At 43.6% G+C, this 20,381-nt stretch overlaps 1 protein-coding gene across 2 annotated transcripts in view; it reads left to right on the top strand.

The window, feature by feature from the left end:
• Positions 1-20,381, top strand: part of CPAMD8 (C3 and PZP like alpha-2-macroglobulin domain containing 8) — a 1,045,838-nt gene that overhangs the window by 178,269 nt on the left and 847,188 nt on the right. For both annotated transcript variants that reach the window (XM_085640012.1, XM_085640011.1), the window contains exons 12-14: positions 3,245-3,415; positions 15,138-15,266; positions 19,494-19,683. In XM_085640012.1, coding sequence (XP_085496138.1) covers positions 3,245-3,415; positions 15,138-15,266; positions 19,494-19,683 — 490 coding nt within the window. The remainder of the gene's footprint in view (positions 1-3,244; positions 3,416-15,137; positions 15,267-19,493; positions 19,684-20,381) is intronic.

The raw sequence follows: 20,381 nt of genomic DNA, 5'->3' as shown, positions 1-20,381 counted from the left end.
AGACGTGACCGGGCCCAAGTCATTCTTGTGGTGCCGGACTGGGCTCGAAGAGTTTGGTATCCCGAGCTACTCACTATGAGCGTGGACCCCCCGATCCGACTGCCTCTTCAGGAAGATCTGCAGTCGCAGTAGCAGGGGGCGGTTCTCCACCCAAACCTGTCTAGCCTCCACCTCCTTGCGTGGAGATTGAGTGGTGACAGTTGATTCCTTTTGACTTGCCTCCTGAAGTCTGTAATGTGATTCTGGCAGCCAGGCGTCCCTCAACTAAAACTTTGAATGCCAGGGCGGACGAACTCAGCCGCTGGTGCATGCTGGATCACGAATGGCGTCTTCACTCGGAGGTGGTGCAAGGTCTCTTTCACAAGTGGGGACAACCTTGGTTAGATCTATTCGCCACCAAAGAGAACCCGCAATGTCAGCAGTTCTGCGCGTTAGAGTTTCCAAGGCGACACTCGCTCTGAGAAACTTTTCGTCGCGAGTGGAGTTGCGGTCTGTTATACGCCTTTCCGTCTATTCCACTTCTACCCAGAGTGCTAAAGAAGATCAGACGTGACCGGGCCCAAGTCATTCTTGTGGCGCCGGACTGGGCTCAAAGAGTTTGGTATCCCGAGCTACTCACTATGAGAGTGGACCCCCCGATCCGACTGCCTCTTCGGGAGGATCTGCAGTCGCAGTAGCAGGGGGCGGTTCTCCAACCAAACCTGTCCAGCCTCCACCTCCTTGCGTGTAGATTGAGTGGTGACAGTTGATTCCTTTTGACTTGCCTCCTGAAGTCTGTAATGTGATTCTGGCAGCCAGGCGTCCCTCAACTAAAACTTTATACACCTGCCGGTGGAACAAATTTGTGGCATGGTGCACAGCGAAAGCTGTAGATACCCTTTCTGCACCTCTTTCTGAGGTCCTATTGTTCCTTCTCTCTTTGGCCGAGCAGGGCTCTGCTATGGGCACTATTAAGGGTTACCTTTCTGCTCTTTCAGCCTTTCTCAGGCTGCCTGATCAGCCCTCTCTCTTCAAGTACCCTGTTGTCAATAGATTTCTCAAAGGCATTACTCACCTTTTCCCTCCTATTCCTTTTATTATGCCTCAGTGGGACTTGAACCTGGTTCTCACATACTTAATGTGCGCTCCCTTTGAGCCTCTTCATAACTCACCTTTAAGGTTATTGACTTTGAAAACTGTCTTCCCGATGGCTATCACCTACGCCAGGCTCTTTCATGCAAACCTCCTTTCCTGGCGGTTCATCCAGACAAGGTTGTACTTCAGCCACGTCCCTCATTTCTACCAAAAGTAGTCACTGCCTTTCATCTGGGGCAAACAGTCACTCTACCCACTTTCTTTCCGCCTCTGCACCCTTCCAGAGAGGAAGAGAGGCTCACCCAAAACATGTGCTTTCATTCTACCTCAACTGCACACAACCGTTTCGGGTGGATGACCAGCTCTTTGTTGGCTACGTGGGCGCCAAAAAAGGCCCGGCTGTGCACGAGAGAACTACCTCCCGCTAAGTTGTCTTGTGTATTCAAGTCTGTTACTCTTTGGCTAAAAAGGAGCCTCCGGTAGGGTTGCGCGCCCATTCCACCAGGGCAACGGCGGCTACTATGGCATTGGGACGCGGTGTCCCACTGCAACACATCTGTCAGGCGACCACGTGGGCCTCGCTGCATACTTTCACAAAGCACTATTGCCTTAACAGTCAAGTCCGGAGAGACGGCTTCTTTGGCGGTTCGGTTCTCCGTAAGTTTCTGGTGTAATCTCACTTCGCAGACCCACCACCGGGGTTGGTATTGCTTTGGTATGTATTCTAAGGTAAGGAATCTTATTACTAACGTGTCTCTTTCAGATGAACAAGTTACTTACTTGTGTAACGATATATCTGTAAGAGACGTTAGTTAGTGATAGATTCCTTACCGCTCGCCCATCCTCCCCGTTCCGCAAACTGTTCTCTAGGGTTTAGGTCATCCCTTTCGGGGCCCTAGTTCTATTGCACCAGTAGTCGGTCTCTGGCATGACTCTGCGTTCCTGGTGCGGAAAGGCGTGTACAGAACTGCCGTCAGCGCGCGTGGGCAAGTCTAACTAGCTCCGACAACATCATCTCGGCGACTACGACACCAGCGGCGTACGTGGAGCCACACGACAACGCCTACCAACGCGCTGGGGTACTGCTGACAAAAGCTTTCTGGATCCAGTCCGACGCCTGGGGATATTCTAAGGTAAGGAATCTATCACTAACTAATGTCTCTTACAGATATATTGTTACACAAGTAAGTAACTTGTGCTTCAGGGGGAGCGATGTCTGCTCCCCTTGTATCTTGTTTTAAGGAATCTATCACTAACTAATGTCTCTTACAGATATATTGTTACACAAGTAAGTAACTTGTGCTTCAGGGGGAGCGATGTCTGCTCCCCTTGTGTCTTGTTCTTTCAGAGGGGGTGGAGTGAGAAAGAGCGTGGCACAAAACCCTAGGCTCTGCTGTTGATCCTAGCTACTCTTTTCTCAGAGGGGGAGAAAAGTTTGTATTCAGCCGCAGTCTATGCTAGTACCTGGGGCTGTCTGTCCTTGGCGAGGCAGGAGGTCTTGGGAAAGTCTGAGCCTGGGTGGAGTGGAGTGTGCTCCCCGTGCAGGTGTTGGCATGGGCAAGCACACTCCGCTGCTGCCTGGGGGAGAAGAGTTCAGGGTCTTACTGTGGTATGGTTGTATACTACTGCTTGGTACTGCTGGGGTAGGGTGGGTGCCAAGCTTTGCTCATGCCTGCTGCCCCTGACACAGCAGCAGTGTTATCGCATTTATAGCTGCACCTGATGAAACCAGGCCTGGTAGTCTCAGGTCCAGAAATGTCATGTTCGATGGTTGTGGACCTGGTAATTTGGACCTCAAAACACCAGGCCGCTCATAATAGTGAGTTGTGAAATTCTACCCGAGTTACCACTCGGAGTGGAATTCCAGCACTCTTAATCCGACCTTCTGTGGGTAATCAGCAGAGAGGACCATGTTGTCCGGCTCATTAATGCACTGGGATTGTTTTATTTATGTAAATACTGCTTATAGAGTGAGATCTTTGACTTGGAAGACCATCAAAACTTTCCACATGAGGGTATCCACTTAGGTTACACACCTGGACACCTATTTCATATGTATTGCTTAGATGTATTGCTCCAATTTAGTACAATTTGGCATTTCTCTTTGTGGTTGACCTCTGAACAGTTCATGTCTGATTCTTTTGTCCGTTCTCTGTTTTGAAATGCCTAGGTCGAAGTCCTGTACCCAGATGGCAGTCCTGCCGATGGTGCAACCATAAGGGTCAAAGCCGAGCTGACATCAAAAGACAATGTTTATACCACTGAGCTGGTGTCCAAAAATGGCATGGTTGAGTTTGAAATCCCATCCATTCCCACTGCTGCACAGTATGTCTGGCTGGAGGTATGTTACAAAAGAAGTCTAGCGATGGTGTGGCACTTGTGCTCTTTTTACATTTGCAGGATATTGGTGCGTAGACATTTGTGCGAAGGGTTCATCTCTGTTCATCAGCTTTGTTGTCTTTGGGACTATAAGGAATATATTCGTCCCTCATTATGAGTTGCCCAGACCAGGATGTGATAATTATTTTATTTGCTAAAATCAGATATCATGGAGAGCGGAATTTAAAAGCCGCAATGATGATCACCTATTGAGAGTTTTCCTCTGCAAAATGGGCAATAATGTATGGATTTTGGTCCTTACTGCACCAAAATCCACATGTCCCGGTATTGCTCGGACCTGTATTGTTCTGTAAATTTTTGCGGGTTTGAACAGCCAAAATGTATCTAGGGGCAATTGCAGGGTGTGGTGTTAGCCACAAAACCCGGATATGTGCAGTAACCGGAATGTCTGCTCATACTGGAATTTTCGGGCCACTTTAAATGGGGGCCTGAGTGTTTGAAATATACGACTGGTTTCATTGCCTGATGGTATATTCTGAAATTTAGCATTCTTTCTTGTACAATTAATTTATAAACACAGATTTTATTTTCATATTACCTTTCTTCAACTGAACTGACTGATCGAAGACCAACTGATCACAGTTTCCCTGAAGGAGAGGATGTGGTCCGCCGGCTAGATTGCTGACGTTGGTGCTGGAAACCAGAGTTCGAGCCTCCGGGTCGCGTCCACATCCTGTGATTCTGGGCAAATCCCTTAATCTCCCCGTTCCTGAATGTGTCCTTGTGTAATGTAACCAGTGCTCATGTAAAGCGCTCCAATACCTTCGGGTCGAGTTCGCGCTATATATAAATCTGCATTAAAAAAAAAAAGGAAGTGGCAGGTGCCTCGCCCTAAAACTTAGAGCAAGAATAGCCGCCCAAAAAATTGATAATATCATAGATCAGAATGGAATCTTGGTAGAAGATGCAAGTGGTATTTTAGAAGTGTTTAGACAATTTTATAGTAACCTTTACCAAGGCGAGGCTCATGATGATGACAAAGCGAATAACCTTCTTCGACAATACTGCATATCAGAGCTTTCTCATGAAGAGGTAGCAAGATTAGACGCTCCAATCACACTTGAGGAATTAGAAACAGCGGTGAATGGGTTGGCTAATGGAAAGGCTGCAGGTCCAGATAAAATACCACTGGAAGTCTATAAAAGTTTTTTTTGTGTACTGAAATTTGATTTCCTTGCTACAATTATAGCCGCCCAGAAGCAGGGTGCCCCTAAGTCTTAGGACGAAGCCGGAATTGTTGTGTTTCATAAAAAAGATAAGCCGAAAAATTTCCCTGGCTCGTACCGCCCAATATCACTTTTAAATGTAGATGGGAAAATCTATTCAAAGATATTGGCCGCTCGGCTATCATCAGTCATTACCCCATTAGTCTCTAATATTCAACATGGATTTATTCCACACCGGGGTACGACTAATCATGTTAATCGAGTAATTACACTCTTTGACTATGCTAATGTATCAAGAGAACCGCTATCTTTAATTTTGCTAGATGCCGAGAAGGCCTTCGACCGAGTCTCATGGAATTTTTTATGGGAACTATTGAAGCTACGGGGTTTTGGCCAGGAGTTCATTGCTTCGATACAGACTTTATATCGCCAACCTGTGGCCCGAATTAGCACCATGGGACTCGAGTCGGAGGTTGTACAGATTCAACGCGGTACTAGGCAGGGGTGCCCATGCTCTCCTTTACTTTTTTCTTTATATATTGATCCGTTTTTGAAGATGCTTGATTTAAGTGTCAAGATACAGCCAGTAAATATTAAAAATTATCAGTTTAAAGTCCTAGCATATGCGGACGATGTAGCTATTGTTTCCCCTAGACCGCTGGCCGCAATGCAGGAAATTGAATACTTAGCTTCGGAATTCGGCGCAGTCTCCGGATATAAGTTGAATACAGCCAAAACTCAGATCTTGTGCACTAACTTACCGGATTACTCTGACTCGAGGGTTTATGAAGAGGTTAATTATTTGGGTGTTAAGATCAGAGCTTCATCGACAGATCTTGTTAAGGCAAATTGGGATGGTATTATAGTTGGTGTACAGAACACGTGGGCCTCGCTGCATACTTTCACAGAAACAATTAGATAGAGCCGAATGTTTACACCTCTCCCTTGTAGGGAGATGTAATTTACTTAAAATGATGATTCTCCCTAAAATTTTATACCTGTTTAGATGCTTACCTTTAGAAATATCCCATATAAGTTTAATGCAATTACAATCTATCTGTATGCGTTTTTTATGGTCTAGGGGAAAGGCCCGGCGGGCTATGAGATATATGGTTTTGCCACGGTCGGTAGGAGGGTGGTCGGTACCGGATTTTACCTTGTACTATTATGCATGTATGCTACAAAGAATGAATATACTTCTTATAGGGGTGGGATCCTTAGATATGGCGGAGTGTCCTATTTATGAGATGCTCTTGGGTGTTAAAGCAAAAAATTGTCTCTTTTTAAATTTGGATTGGAGCTATTACAAGCGTACTAGATTTAAGGTCCTAGGGGCAGCCTATAATGTGTGGAAAGCCGTTAGGAAAATGTATCATTTTGGGAAAATTTCTTGGTATACACCACTAGCTGCTACAACTTTTTTCCCAACGGTGTTTTGGGACCGGGTTGTTTATAATTGGAGAATAAAAGGTATACGTTTGGTGGGCGATTTATATTCTACAGAGGGGCTGAAGTCATTCGATCAATTGTGTGAGTATTATCACTTGCCTAGGGCAGATTTTTACAAGTATTTACAAATCAGACAGTATTTAATGCAGCTGCCTGGTAATATAATGATTAATCCTTTGGTGGAAGCAAATCGGAAATCGGCAAGAATAGGCACTTTATATAGCTTAATGCTTAGCACTAAGTTGGATGATTTAGAAGAGCAAAATCAAAAATGGGGGAACAGATTGGGAAGATCCGACATAAATTTAGAGGTCTCTATTAATTTGGCAATCCAACTATTTTTATCTGCTAAATTGTCGGCTCAACACTTCAAATCACTCTTTAATTTATACTATACTCCAGATAAAACCTCAAAATGGAGTGGGGCTCATACAGGGGAATGCTTCCGATGTGGGCATTCTCCCGCAGATGATATACATATCTTTTTTTCTTGTTCTTCTTTAGCTAGACTTTTACATCAGGTGCAGCAGCTTTTAACAAAAATTGTTGGTGCTCCTATACAATTAACAGTTGTGCAGATTTTGTTGGGGGTGGAAATGGGAACGGAGGTAGAAGGGATACCAAAGAAGCAGATATATCTAATATTTCTTGCTACTGCAGTTCTTAGGTTAAGTATAGCTTCGTACTGGCTCCAGAAAGAACCGCCCACATTCGAGGCATGGCGGGCTCAGTTCTATCAGGTTTATAATATGGAGTATAGTTTATATGCTATTAAAGGCCAGCGTAAGAGGAAACTGGGATGTCAAATTTGGGGCTCAGTTGAGCAATATTTGTCTTCAGATCTCTGAATATAAATTCTATTTAGTGTTTATAATCACGATTTTTTTTTTTTTTTTGGTGTATGAAGTGGTGACATTTTCTTTAATTGTATATTATTCTGCCATTGTGTATGCTATTTGTTTTTTTAAAAGGACCATATACGTACGGTTTGTATGTACATTATGTTCTATATTGACTATCTCGGATGTACTGACTCATGTATTTTCAATAAAAAAAAATAAAAAAAAAAAAAAAAAAGGAAAATCCCACCAATAATGTGGAGAAAATGTTGCGATGTAGGTGCTTGTCTGAATTAAGAAAACTTTAATAATTGCTTTCTCCATTCCTTCTGGGGGCTACGTTTTTCATCATAATTGAAAAGGAAGGACACTATTGATTTTTGTGGCTTATGAAATTAGAAAAGTGCCTTAAATTGTACGACAGTTGAAAATACATTTCTATCAGATGGCAGAACTCAAATAAGTTATACACTGCAAAGGATTCACAAAAGAATGGATGATCGTCTTAGATAATTTTCCAGTAGCAGAAATCTGCTGGATATTTGATGAGCTCTCCAGAGGGAGAAGAGCATCCTATTCTTGTTTTGTTTGTGTTTACAGGTCACATTGTATTATGACGCAGTCGGTTAAATCTCTTTGTATTCTTACATGACATTACTTCTGTTTGACCTACATATTGATACCAGCTGCAACCGTTGCCGTCTTCCTGACGCTGACTTCATGCATTTGGCCGAGACAAGTCTAAGAATACTGTCTTAATGGTGGGCGGTCTTATTCCAGATCTCTGGAACGATTAAGTATTGACTCCTTGATTTTTGTTGGTTGTCTTAAGTTATGTCTGCAACATTCCTACCTCAGTTCGAATTGTACATACTATTATTAGGCCAGAAATAGTGGCCACGTTCTGGAGAACGGTTTTGACACTATCGTGGACTAGGGTGGGGACATCAAATTGATAGACTCTGGGAGATTAGATAGACTCTGGGAGATTAGATAGACCTTTGGAGATGGTCTGCCAAGAGAGCAAAGGCCTTAGCCTCACGCACCCTGGTGGTGAACGTCCCTATTTAAAAACCCCAACTTGCCTGGCGGGGATCACTTTGCTGTGAACGGAGAAATCACTATGTTAGCTCCCTCACAGCACTGAAGGTTTTCTTAGCATGCACCATGTTTAACAAGCATTGGCATAGCCAATAGGTCTCGCTTTTGGGACCTTATAAGTATTTAGTTATGCAGCACAATATCCTTGGTGCAATCACATCAACTGTTGCATGGCTAAACACTTAAAAGGTCTCAAAGGCGAGACCTATTGGCTATGCCAATGCTTGGTGTGGTTGTGTGTGTGTGTGGTTTGTGTGTGGTTGTGTGTGTGTTTGTGGTTGTGTGTGTGTGGTTGCATGTGTGTGGTTGTGGGTGTGGTTGTGGGTGTGTGTGTGGATGTGTGGTTGTTTGTGGTTGTGTGTGTGGTTGTGTGTGTGCGGTTGCGTGTGGTTGTGTGTGTGTTTGGTTGTGTGTATGGTTGTGGTTGTGTGTGGTCGTGTGTGGTAGTGTGTGTGGTTGTGTGTGTGCTTGTGTGTGTGCTTGTGTGTGTGTGCGGTTGTGGGTGCGGGTGTGTGTGTGGTGTGTGTGGTTGTGTGTGTGTGTGGGTGTGTGTGTGTGGTTGTGTGTGTGTGTGGTTGTGTGTGTGGTTGTGGTTGTGTGTGTGGTTGTGTGTGTGGTTGTGTGTGTGTGTGGTTGTGTGTGTGGTTGTGTGTGTGGTTGTGTGTGTGTTTGTGTGTGTGTGGTTGTGTGTGTGGTTGTGTGTGCAGTTGTGTGTGGTTGTGTGTGGTTGTGTGTATGGTTGTGGTTGTGTGTGATTGTGTGTGTGGTTGTATGTGTGGTTGTGGTTGTGTGTGGTTGTGTGTGTGTGGGTGTGGTAGTGTGGGTGGGGTTGTGTGTGTGGTTGGGTGTGGTTGTGTGTGTGGTTGTGGTTGTGTGTGTGGTTGTAGTTGTGTGTGGTTTTGTGTGTGTGGTTGTGTGTGTGTGTGGTTGTGGGTGTGGTTGTGTGTGGTTGTGTGTGGTTATGGGTGTGGTTGTGGTTGTTTGTGTGGTTGTGTGTGTGGTTGTGTGTGTTTGGGTGTGGTTGTGTGTGTGGTTGTGTGTGTGGTTGTGTGTGTGGTTGTGTGTGTGGTTGGGTGTGTTTGTGTGGGTGTGGTTGTGTGTGTGGTTGTGTGTGGTTGTGTGTGTGGTTGTGTGTGGGGTTGTGTGTGTGGTTGTCTGTGGTTGTGTGTGTGTGTGGTTGTGTGTGTGGTTGTGTGTGTTGTGTGTGTGTGGGTGTGGTTGTGAGTGTGTGTGGTTGTGTGTATGTGTGTGGTTGTGTGTGTGTGTGGTTGTGTGTGTGTGTGTGGTTGTATGTGTGGCTGTGTGTGTGTGGTTGTGTGTGTGTGTGTGGTTGTGTGGTTGTGCATGTGGTTGTGTGTGTGGTTGTGGTTGTGTGTGTGGTTGTGTGTGTGGTTGTGGTTGTGTGTGTGACAGTAATACTAAAAGCATCTCAAAATAAAGGAACACAAACATCGAGTTTGTGGAAAGAGAAAGCACGTTGTAAGTCAAACGGGCGCAGCAAAGCATTAACACAACAACAAAACAAACAAGATCACTTAGCGAAGACTGAGTGCTGATAATGGATACACACAGCCCATCATCTTAAGAGTTTGATTGCAGCCAATGTGCACTCAAACCTGCCCCCTCCTTGTGAGTTGCACCCCATATTTCATGAGTTGTAACTGCTGCACCCACCATAGAGCTTTGAAATCTAAAGCGCTACATAGGTCTAATCGATTAACCAGTCGCCAACATGCTGTGCTTTTAAAGAGAATGTGCCAAAAGTTTCCAGCTTCCTCATCATGTCCTCATGAAAGCCCCAACGAAAGGACTCCCTGAATGGTGCAATGGACATGAAGCAGCCGTGGTTCACTACCACACATACAACCACACACACACACAACCACACCCACAACCACACACACAACCACACAGACAACCACACAGACAACCACATACACACAACCACACACAACCCCACACACAACCACACACACAACCACACACACGCACAACTACAAACACAACCACACGCACAACCACACAACCACTTCCAAAACCACACACACACAACCACACAACCACACCCAACCACCCACACAACCACACACACACAACCACACACAACCACACAACCACACACAACCACAACCACAAAATCACACAAATAACCACACACACAACCACACACACAACCACACCCACAACCACACACACACAACCACAACCACCCACAACCACACACAACCACACACACAACCAAACACACAACACACACAACCACAACCAACCACACACACAACCATACACAACCACACACACAACCACACACAACCACAACCACACACACAACCACACACACACAACCACACACAACCACACACACAACCACAACCACACACACATACACAACCACACACACATACACCCAACCACACACACAACTACACCCACACAACCACACCCACACATAACTACAACCTCACCACCACACCCACAACCACACACACACAACCAAAACCACACACACAACCACACACAACCACACACACAACCATACACACAACCACACACAGACACAACCACACACAACCACACACACACAACCACATACACAACCACACACACAACACACACAACCACACACAACCACACACACACCCACAACCGCACCCACAACCACACCCACAACCACACCCACACACACAACCACACACACACAACCACACACACACACAACCACACACACACACACAACCACACACACAACCACACACACAACCACACCAAGCATTGGCATAGCCAATAGGTCTCGCCTTTGGAACCTTATAAGTGTTTAGCCACGCAACAGTTGATGTGGTTGCACCAAGGATATTGTTCTGCATAACTAAATACTTATATGGTCCCAAAAGCGAGACCTATTGGCTATGCCAATGCTTGTTTTGGTCTGTCTCTGCTATGCCTCGCATGTCAATCACGGGCAATTAAATACAGTGAAATCAATGGTAGCCCCGGACTCATTAGAGCAGCTGACTGCCATTATGACTGAGCAGTTATTTGGCTGTTGGACCACATGGTGATGAGTTTCCGTCAGTGGAGTTAGCTGAGGCTCTTAGAAGTAATTCAATGTTTCTCCCACCTTTAAATTGGGCCTGTGAAACCGCAGGTTATGAAGGGTGGGACGGCTGGTGCTGTACAGCATTTCTCCTGCTTGGTCAAACCCTAAATGAAGCCCTTAGTATATTGTAATGATATAGTTAATATCGAAACATTCGTGATGTCTCACACTTCATGCCCTCGTTCAAGACCCTGTTCCTTTTTGTTTTATGAGGTAATACATCAAGGTCATCGACTATTACAATCTGCAGCAGTGGAACAAACAATCTGCACAAACGCTCCACACAAAGTGGTCAGCCAAAATATAGAAAAGGGGCTACACTAGACAACACTTATACTGCAAGAAAGTGTATACGTGGGAATTGCCAAAAACAATGCACAACATAACATTGCAAAGTAGTTCAGAGCTCAATAATTCACACCAGTCAAAACAGTATAGCAAACATTTTTTTCTATTTATTACAAAATATATGGCATAAATATGTGTTTCATTAACTATATGGTGAAACATTTATAATGCCATTATACAGGATGTGTCACTTGGACAGTCTAATAGATACAATACAGTTGTTTTAAGAGAGATTGTACCTCGGCACTCTAACAGTCAAGATATAGTAATTTCAATGAAAAAGTGAATAAGTGTAACAAAAATAGCCTGTTTGAACAATTCCACATCAATAATATTCAAGAGAACAAAGAGAAATATCACTAGTGTATACTTTTTTGTGTGGGATTTAATATTGTTTGATTCAAACATACTTGACCGGACTACCGCTCGAACACGCCCCTTAATTGAAAGGGCATATCAAAGTCCTTTGTTCCACAGTCTACTCGTTTTCTGTCTATACCATTTTGAAGCCTGTGGCTTGATTTGGTTTGGGAAATTACCTCTACCGACGGTTGGAATATCCAAAACATCAAATATAACTAAGGACTATTCAAACATCCTCACAAAACGTGTGGGGCATTGGAATTCATTTCTCCTTATATCACAACAGTCCATCAATACGTACAATAAGCCTTGGTAAAGCTACGCAAAGTAACGAAACACGTGCCGGCTATCTTTAGCTACTTCTCAACTGGGCTGCCTCTGATTACTCTCAGTCGCCAACTTCTGGAAGGTTCCAGGACTGGGACCTCCACTTTGGCCTATACACTTGTTTATAGTGCTCTCAGTGAAGAATATTGTAAGGCAACACTGAATTTCTGTACTGCATTTGAAACTATACACAATGTGCCTTGTTGTGTTCTGAAGAAGTCACACATTATACGCTTTGCTGTGCTTAAATTCATAAGTATTGTGTTCTGAACCATACACAGTAATATTAAACAACAAAGAATTTTGAATCAAACAATGAATGAATATTATTGTTCAAACAGGCCATTTTTGTTACACTTATTCACTTTTTCATTGAAATTACTATATCTTGACTGTTAGAGTGCCGAGGTACAATCTCTCTTAAAACATATGTTACAACAGGTTCCTTAGGAACACCTGTTTGCCACACATCCTTGGTAGTGGGATGTTTATGTTACCTTGAATGGCACCATTACTTAAGTCCATGATGTATTAACAAAGAACGAAAACTATACGAACAACAGAATTTGATGTGTGACTGTTGAAAACCATCACTACCTTTGCGTGACATTGTAAGATACAATACACTGTTATGTCAATATAGATGGTAAAAAATCAGAGAGTACGTGATACACAGAATAGTTCAATCTTTGTCTTCCCATCGCATAAGCTGTCCGATCAAGCACAGCCAACACGTAAGTATCCCGTAACGAGCCTAAAAGTAAAAGGCCAAAAAACAATGTATATGGCAATAATAACTGTGTATATAAATTCTCAATTATTAGTTATGCCGCCAGAGAAGTTAATGTCGTTGTCCGTGTAAGTTTTCACCAGTGCAACCAGAATTCCTTTCGTTATAGCGCCACAAAATCGACAGTACGTCATTATGTGTTAGAATCCACACCTGGACACCACCAATGTAAAATCAACAAGTAGTGTTGGATTTTGGTTCTTTCACTTGAATTAGCGTGCTCCAGACTGTTAAGCAATACATCAAGGTCATGTTGTCCTTCTCAACTCAGCCTCCCCTGCTAACTTCTGGAGCAACGACTGCAGGCATAGTCTGACGGCCCATACTCACAGGATGTTTATGCCAAGGTTCTTCTCCATCTCTCACCAGAGTCTCTTGTTGACAGTGCTTGCATGTGGCCCCCTCATGTTTACATTGATACATGTCGTCATTATTATTCTGTCCATTGAAGACTAGAATGTAAAGCCTGCATTGAGGTTTGATGGTAACCTCCACCAAAGCAAGGCCTGCTTGAGCCTTCTGGTAACTTCTACTACGTCATTCCATGAGCCACTTGTTTGTTTCTATTCTAGAATCAGCTCCTGTTGTATAGGTCTCACCCAGAGTCTGCAAAAAGGGTACTAATCTGATGCAGGATGACTGCAGCGATAACAGGACTTGTTTGTTCTGACCAAAACATTTAACTTAGAGTAGAATGTCTTTGCCGTTGTCTGCAGTGTTGCCATTCTCTCTGCTGACTCCTCGGTACTTAGTCTTGTGACTGGGTGCATGGAAGACTTTTGGATAAAGCCAGGCCAAGACAGTGAAAAAGGCTGACTCAAGTGGCTCTAGAGACACAAGCCTCTTTCCTTGATGAAGCTTTGATGATCCAGACATCCCAAGTTTGGGTATACTGGGTGACCTATTCTGTATAAGAAAGTAGCCTCTGGTACGTCCTGGTGTTACGGTTCATGCAGGACTTGGCTTGGCAGTTCGGACTGGACAGTTCCCACTGGAGTAGGCTCAAGACTGATTTGCATACGCTGGGTTCAAACTGCGGTGGCTGGTGTGCAAACTAACAGTGGACTGAGATGCAGCCCAAGTCATTACCAGTGGCTGAAATTCATTATTTCTGAATGCTTTTGTATGCTTTACCTATTTCACAGCCACAACATGGAAAGAAAGCTGCTCAGAGGAACACTATTACCTAGTCCTCTACACATAAAATTGAAGCATGCCTCAGACATTGTTGCCGAATATATCTCAGCCAAGGAAGCTTCATGTTGCGAAAAGCTCTGTGATGCAAGTGGAATTGTGATGCCACTTACAGAAGAAAATGGCGTCTGAGGCTGCAGTACCACCCAGACTCGATGGAGCAGGGTTGAGCATTCTGAAACATCCAGACCCTGAAGCTTTGGAATGCACCACGAAGCAGAAACTGCAGCCTGGAGTGCCATTATCCAGAAAGCTGTAGCTGACAGCGACAACCTAATGCTCATTCAAATGCACTTGGGCACTCATTCAAATACATTCAAGCACTCATTCCATATCATCTGCTACTTCAAGGAGATAAACCCATAAGAATACTTGTGCCACAAGGTGTAGCTTCTCCTCGGGAGGTTTCATACACTCGTCCTCGCAGTTCCGCTGCTTGGAATGAGGGATCCTGTGCTGAATCGGTTTAGTGTACACATTTTCCCTCATTCCGAGCTTCAAGCTTCAGAAACAAGACTTTTTTTCACCATACAAACTCCTTAAAGTAAAGCCTGGAGGAAGTTGTGTGCTTAACAATTGTGGGCAAGTTCACAATGACTGCACTACTCAGAATGAGAAATCAGACAAAAATACTGTTTGCGCCCACCTTTCGATTTAGTCTTAAAGAGGCCCTACAAGGGAAATAATTCAAGTTAAGCTGACCGCAACCATACAGTAACTGTAAATGAGAAACGTCATAGTCCAAAGGCATTGTTTTTGCATTGCAAGCGGTGTGTAACACTCTTCACTGGTGCAGATGTTCTCATAAGAAAATAGTTTGTCACTGGCCATTTTATCAAGGTATAGTTTGCTATCAAGGCACTTTGTTTCCAAGATTTTAGAAATGCATGTTTTAACAGTGAGTTTAGCAATCAGGATATGCACGGATGATGTTCCTGTTTCCCTCGTGCACTCCTAACCATAAAATTCTTCTTGTGAATCTTTTTCAGACTAAGGTGACAGCAATCGATGGAAAGGCGGTTGGTGACCAATATCTGCCAAACTACTTGTCCATCAGCAGCTGGTATTCGCCAAGCAAGTGCCATGTGCAGCTGCAAACACCAGAGAAGCCTTTGGTGGTAAGTGCTGCACCTGCCAGCGTTATTCTGAAATAAGCCTAACCTTGCAAACATATCTGTTGATGCTTATATAAGGTATTGCTAACAAGAACAAGAAATGTCTGTAAATGATAAATAAATCAATTCATAGCCTAACTTTAGAATGGCAAACGCAATACTTACCCCTACTGTAGGAATTGTATATCAGAGTCATAAACGCCTTGCTGCGGATTGTTTTGGCCAGGATGGGTTGTTTGAGATTCGTCTTTCAATGTAAATGAGGCATGTGGACAACAGAGGGAAGTGGGTTGGGCAGCTACATGAGACACATGGACAGGGAGACACATAGGCACATGAGCAGTTGACACATATGGGCAAGAAAGGCTCAGGCTAGGGCATGAGACGATGATACATGAAGGCTGGTGAAGCATCTCATACGAGAAAAGGAGAACTAATGAAAGGGAAACAAGTCTAAGGCTGTGGTGATAGGAAGAACCAGGGACAAGTCACCAAGGTGATCCAGAGAACTGTTCAGGTGAGGCAATATCACCTACAATAGACCTAATCTTACATATTCCAGCAATCCGAAAAATAGACAATAAGCTTTCTAGTCAGCTGAACCTTGAGTTCCCTTGCGCCTTATTGCTTTTTGTACTGTGATCAGGTCACCCCTGTGACAGACAAGATTCTCTCAGGCCAGCTCTAACAACTCATTGGTCACATACAAAAGAAAAATCTAGATATACGATTACACCGGTACAAGGAACCCATGGCTGTGAATCTCGAGGGACAGAGAGCCAGGGAGGCTTGTGAACAGGAATCTGAAAGACAAGGATTGGGGTCAGGAGACATGCAGAAGAGGGACATAAAGACTGATTCCAGGACATTAAAATACTAGAAACAAGGACAACGTACAAGGGTGTAGAGAACCATACTGACCAGGGTCGGGCGAGTGGGGGCAGATCATACACACGCAAACAGACTAGCTAGACAGAGCAGTTTTTACACTTCAGAACCAGACCTCCAAGACAAAATATGACCGATTTACCAACACTGAATCACATGGAGACTGGTACACATCCAAGACAGTGATAGTTGAGGTCCCTAAAACCAGTGAACATATGTGGGCCCTACTGAGTCTCACAAATGACAAGCAGCTTTTCTGTAGCTGCTAGGGGTTGGGTAGAGGGCTGCCCTCATCATTCCACCAATGGAACTGGTCCACCTGGAAAAATGAAGGCATAAGCAACACTTACATAGGTTAGATAGAAGGTTGTAAGTCCAACACCCACTATCCACAGACCTCAGGTTACAAAACAAATCACATACACTTACTCAACCATGGCCATAATACTCAAAGTAACATTTTATTGTGATAGTAATATTACCAGAACCTTTAGAGAAAGGTTCTTACTTCCTAAAATGCCCTTAGTCTCACAAGAAATCCTTTACTTCACAATATACCCATAAAGTTCGAAATAAGCATCTAACTTCATAAACTGACAATTAGCATTGAAAAAAAGCCTCTACTTTTGCAGCACGGCCTCGCCACTGAGAAAGGTTCTTATTTCGAAACATGTCTATTACTTTAAAATTTCTTTAAACTTTTTAATATGTTCAGAAAAACCTTTCAATCTCATAATATACCCGTAAACATTGTTAACATGACCTTCAAATCAACAGAAAGTTTCTAATCTTGTAATAAACGAATTTTTTTCCAGTAGTTCTTTATTCAGTCTTTCTACCTTAATGCATTTCAAGGTTACCATGTAAATGCAAAGTGCAATATGTTAATAAGAGCATCCTTAAAACGTTTACGTATTCCCCTGCATTTTGTGACCACTCAGACGTTTCTTTAGCACCCCTTCCCTAACATGAACAAACAATGAGGAAGCATTTTAACAAAGCTACACAACAATCAGTCCAAGGCATGCTGCTAGACGACGATTAAAAAAATGAAATAGCGTGTGATGGTATATCATGTAGCCAGTGATTGCACCCAACAACTTGAGTGGTGTTACCAATGTGCTGATGGCTACCTTAGTTTGTAATATAAAAAGCTGAGTTTCAGAACACAGAGCTGAAAACGGGCGCTGCACCTATGTTGTTGCGGCTGTAAGTCGTATCAGGACTTGCATTACAGTCTGGATTCTACCCAAACTATTTTGCTGTCCCAGACTCATCTCTCACATTCAGTGATTGGATCCATATATCCCTCACAGTGGCCTTTGATCTAACTTGGCCTCTATTTTCTTACTAATAACATCCTAAGTGGAATATCTACTTCCTCCTCCTTTCATTCTCTGGGTTTTGGTTAAGGTATCTATTTCCGCAAGTGACAATCTGCACAGGCCCTTCAAACAGCCACTCAGTGATGATGCAGATGTGGCTTTCCATGACATGGCAATATGCCTTTTCACAAGTACAAGGGCCAGGTATATGATTCTGACTGTATGGTTTAATTTCTTAGGGCGTGGCAACAGGCCTAATAAATATGATAAGGGTTCTTGGCAGTCTGCCAGGCAGGTTACTGATATAGCTCAGTGCCTCCCTCCAAAAAAGTGCTATTGTGGCACATGGTCACACTAAAAAGTCAAAATAGCCTTTGTCCTTGTGGGATGCTGTGGGCGATCGTTAATGTATTAAATTCCGACAGCGGCCACAATGGTAAGGAAGGTGAGTATGGTGGTGCCAGCGACCATTTCTATACATAGGTCTTCCAATAGTACCATGCCTCCTTTATGAGCTTATTTAACATTCTTATCCTTCAACCCCCGATCCAGATTGGAACCTCACACATTTCGCAGGTAAAGACTTTTTCCAGACGGTGTGTATCACACAAGCATGTCACGTGCCATTGCAATTGAGCCACTGCACAATAAAGCCCATCATTTAGAGCTTCCAAACCCACTTCCACCAAAGGGACATATAACTTCCAGAGGGCCACCCTATGTCTTCTGCTGCTCCACATCAAGAGTATACGAATACTCTCCAACTTCTAGTAAAATGCCCTGAGTACCACTGGTAATGCTGCAAAGAAACATAACTATCTATTTAATACTAAAGCCTTGGCTACAGCCACCCCCTATCAGCGACAGCTGTAGTGTGACCCAAAATGCAGCTGAAATGCAGATTGCTGTGATTGTCCTACCAAGATTTCCTTCGACAAGGTCTGTTTCTTCGTGATAAACGTTCACGCCCAGATATCTAATGGTGCCAAACTTCCAAGCCTAAGTAGTATTTGGCAGCAATCTACACTGCTCAACTAGTAGCTATCAGAGTGGGATAAGCACATTTTTTGCCAATTTATTTTCAAACGGAGACCTTCTGAAACTCATTTAACAATGACAGTTGTGCTCTGGTATCATCAGCACACAAAGAGACTATTTAGCAGTTGCCACCCACATCCAGCCCACACTCAGGTCTCCTGGCTCCTAGCAAACACACTAAGGGAGCTCGTAATATCCTTATAACCTTAAAAGAAGGCTATAACTTTCTAGCAAACCAATGTCCCTTGGAGAAATCCTCTGCCTTCATAACAAGATTAACATTTGAGAAAACTCTACTACTTTTTAGTAAGCTCATATCAGTCAGAGAAACCCTCAAACTTCAAATCAAAACAAAACATATCCATAACATTGAAAGATGGATATTAGCTTTATAACATGGCCATGCTGTCTTCATGAACCCCCTTATATCATAGCAGGAATATCATCTTTAGAGAAGGGCTGCACTTCAAAATATGCCTATAGTTTTCAGAGAACCAGTCTGGCTTAAAAGGATGCCCATAGATTTCAGAGATGCTATCATATACCACACAGCTTTCAGAACATTGCTCTAACATAATAATGATCCCGTAACATTCAGAGAAGCCATGTAAGTTCCTTACTGGCAAATAATTTTAAGGGAATCCGTCTTAATATACAATATTCAAAGAATATTCAAGTAAGCACTATGGCCTTCCTGTATCCCTTAACTTAACTAGGAACATGTCTTTGCAACAGTTTCAAGATCCTGGGAGAATCCTTTTGACTTAGTATCTTCTCTATCATCCAACAAACATTTCTTGGCACAAAATATTTGTCAACTGTAAGATGGGTTGCAGTGTGAGGTGGGTCAGGCGTCCTGCAGAGACGTTAATTCAGGTGAAATATTGGAAATAAGAAGCCTGCAACTATACGCACCAGTGATTGTCATATGTAAAAACCTAGATTAATAAAAAGATTCAATTTCTCCTAATTTCTAAAGGTTGGTGAAGAGGCCGGCATCACATTGAAGTCCACCTGTCCCTGTGATTTCACCCTACACTTCGAAGTGGCATCCAGGGGAAACATTGTCCAATCTGGATGGCAACCAGGCAACATCACCCAGCAGCGGAGCAAGAGGGCCACCGTTACCTTTGACAAGAACGTCCATGTCACTCATAGTCCTGGAACAGGTGATGAGCTATAACTTTAAAGTATACTGAATTTCAAGCTCCACAAAAGGCATTTTCCACCATACACGACATAAATGTGAGGGGCATTTTTTCTCAAAAACCCAAAAAGAGGATTTGATCTGTCAGTCCCAGGTACCAGCAAAAAAAATCCCATTTAGTAGGATTGTCTATTGAGTGGCCCATGGTGGTATTTATGTATTCTTATTTGTTGTGTAATTCAATTGACCCTTTGTGAGGTCAACATATTTCACAGATGAGTAATGATTCATGAACATTACACAAAGTGTGGCGCTTGCAGAAACAATACAATGGCATCACCGGTGTTGGAGTGATGCCTTATCCTGGTGCTTTTTAAGCAGGGAGTCACACTAAAGGGTTCTCTTCTCATTTGTGCATCTGTCTATCTGCACATGTCACCATTGTCAAACATGTGCATTGGGGAAAGCCAGGCTGACAATGTCCGTCTCCTCACAGAGCCAAGTGCACAGACCACAGCAAGGTAGTATTAGCACTTGTATAAATTAGCCTGCTCGACAGAGTGCAGGAGTCAGCACCTGCCCACTGAGGGAGAGGCATGGGGTGCCTCATGAGTATGGGTGCAGTCAACAGCATCCTCCCAGCACCAGGGAAGCTGCAGCTCTATCATGGACATGGAGGGGCGGTGCACTCCTCTACACATAGGTGTCAAGGGACTGTGT

This window comes from Triturus cristatus, chromosome 12 (genome assembly GCF_964204655.1).
Source record: "Triturus cristatus chromosome 12, aTriCri1.1, whole genome shotgun sequence".
Lineage (NCBI taxonomy): Eukaryota > Metazoa > Chordata > Amphibia > Caudata > Salamandridae > Triturus > Triturus cristatus.
Note: the sequence above shows the minus strand (reverse complement) of the source record. Positions and strands in the feature narration are given on the sequence as shown.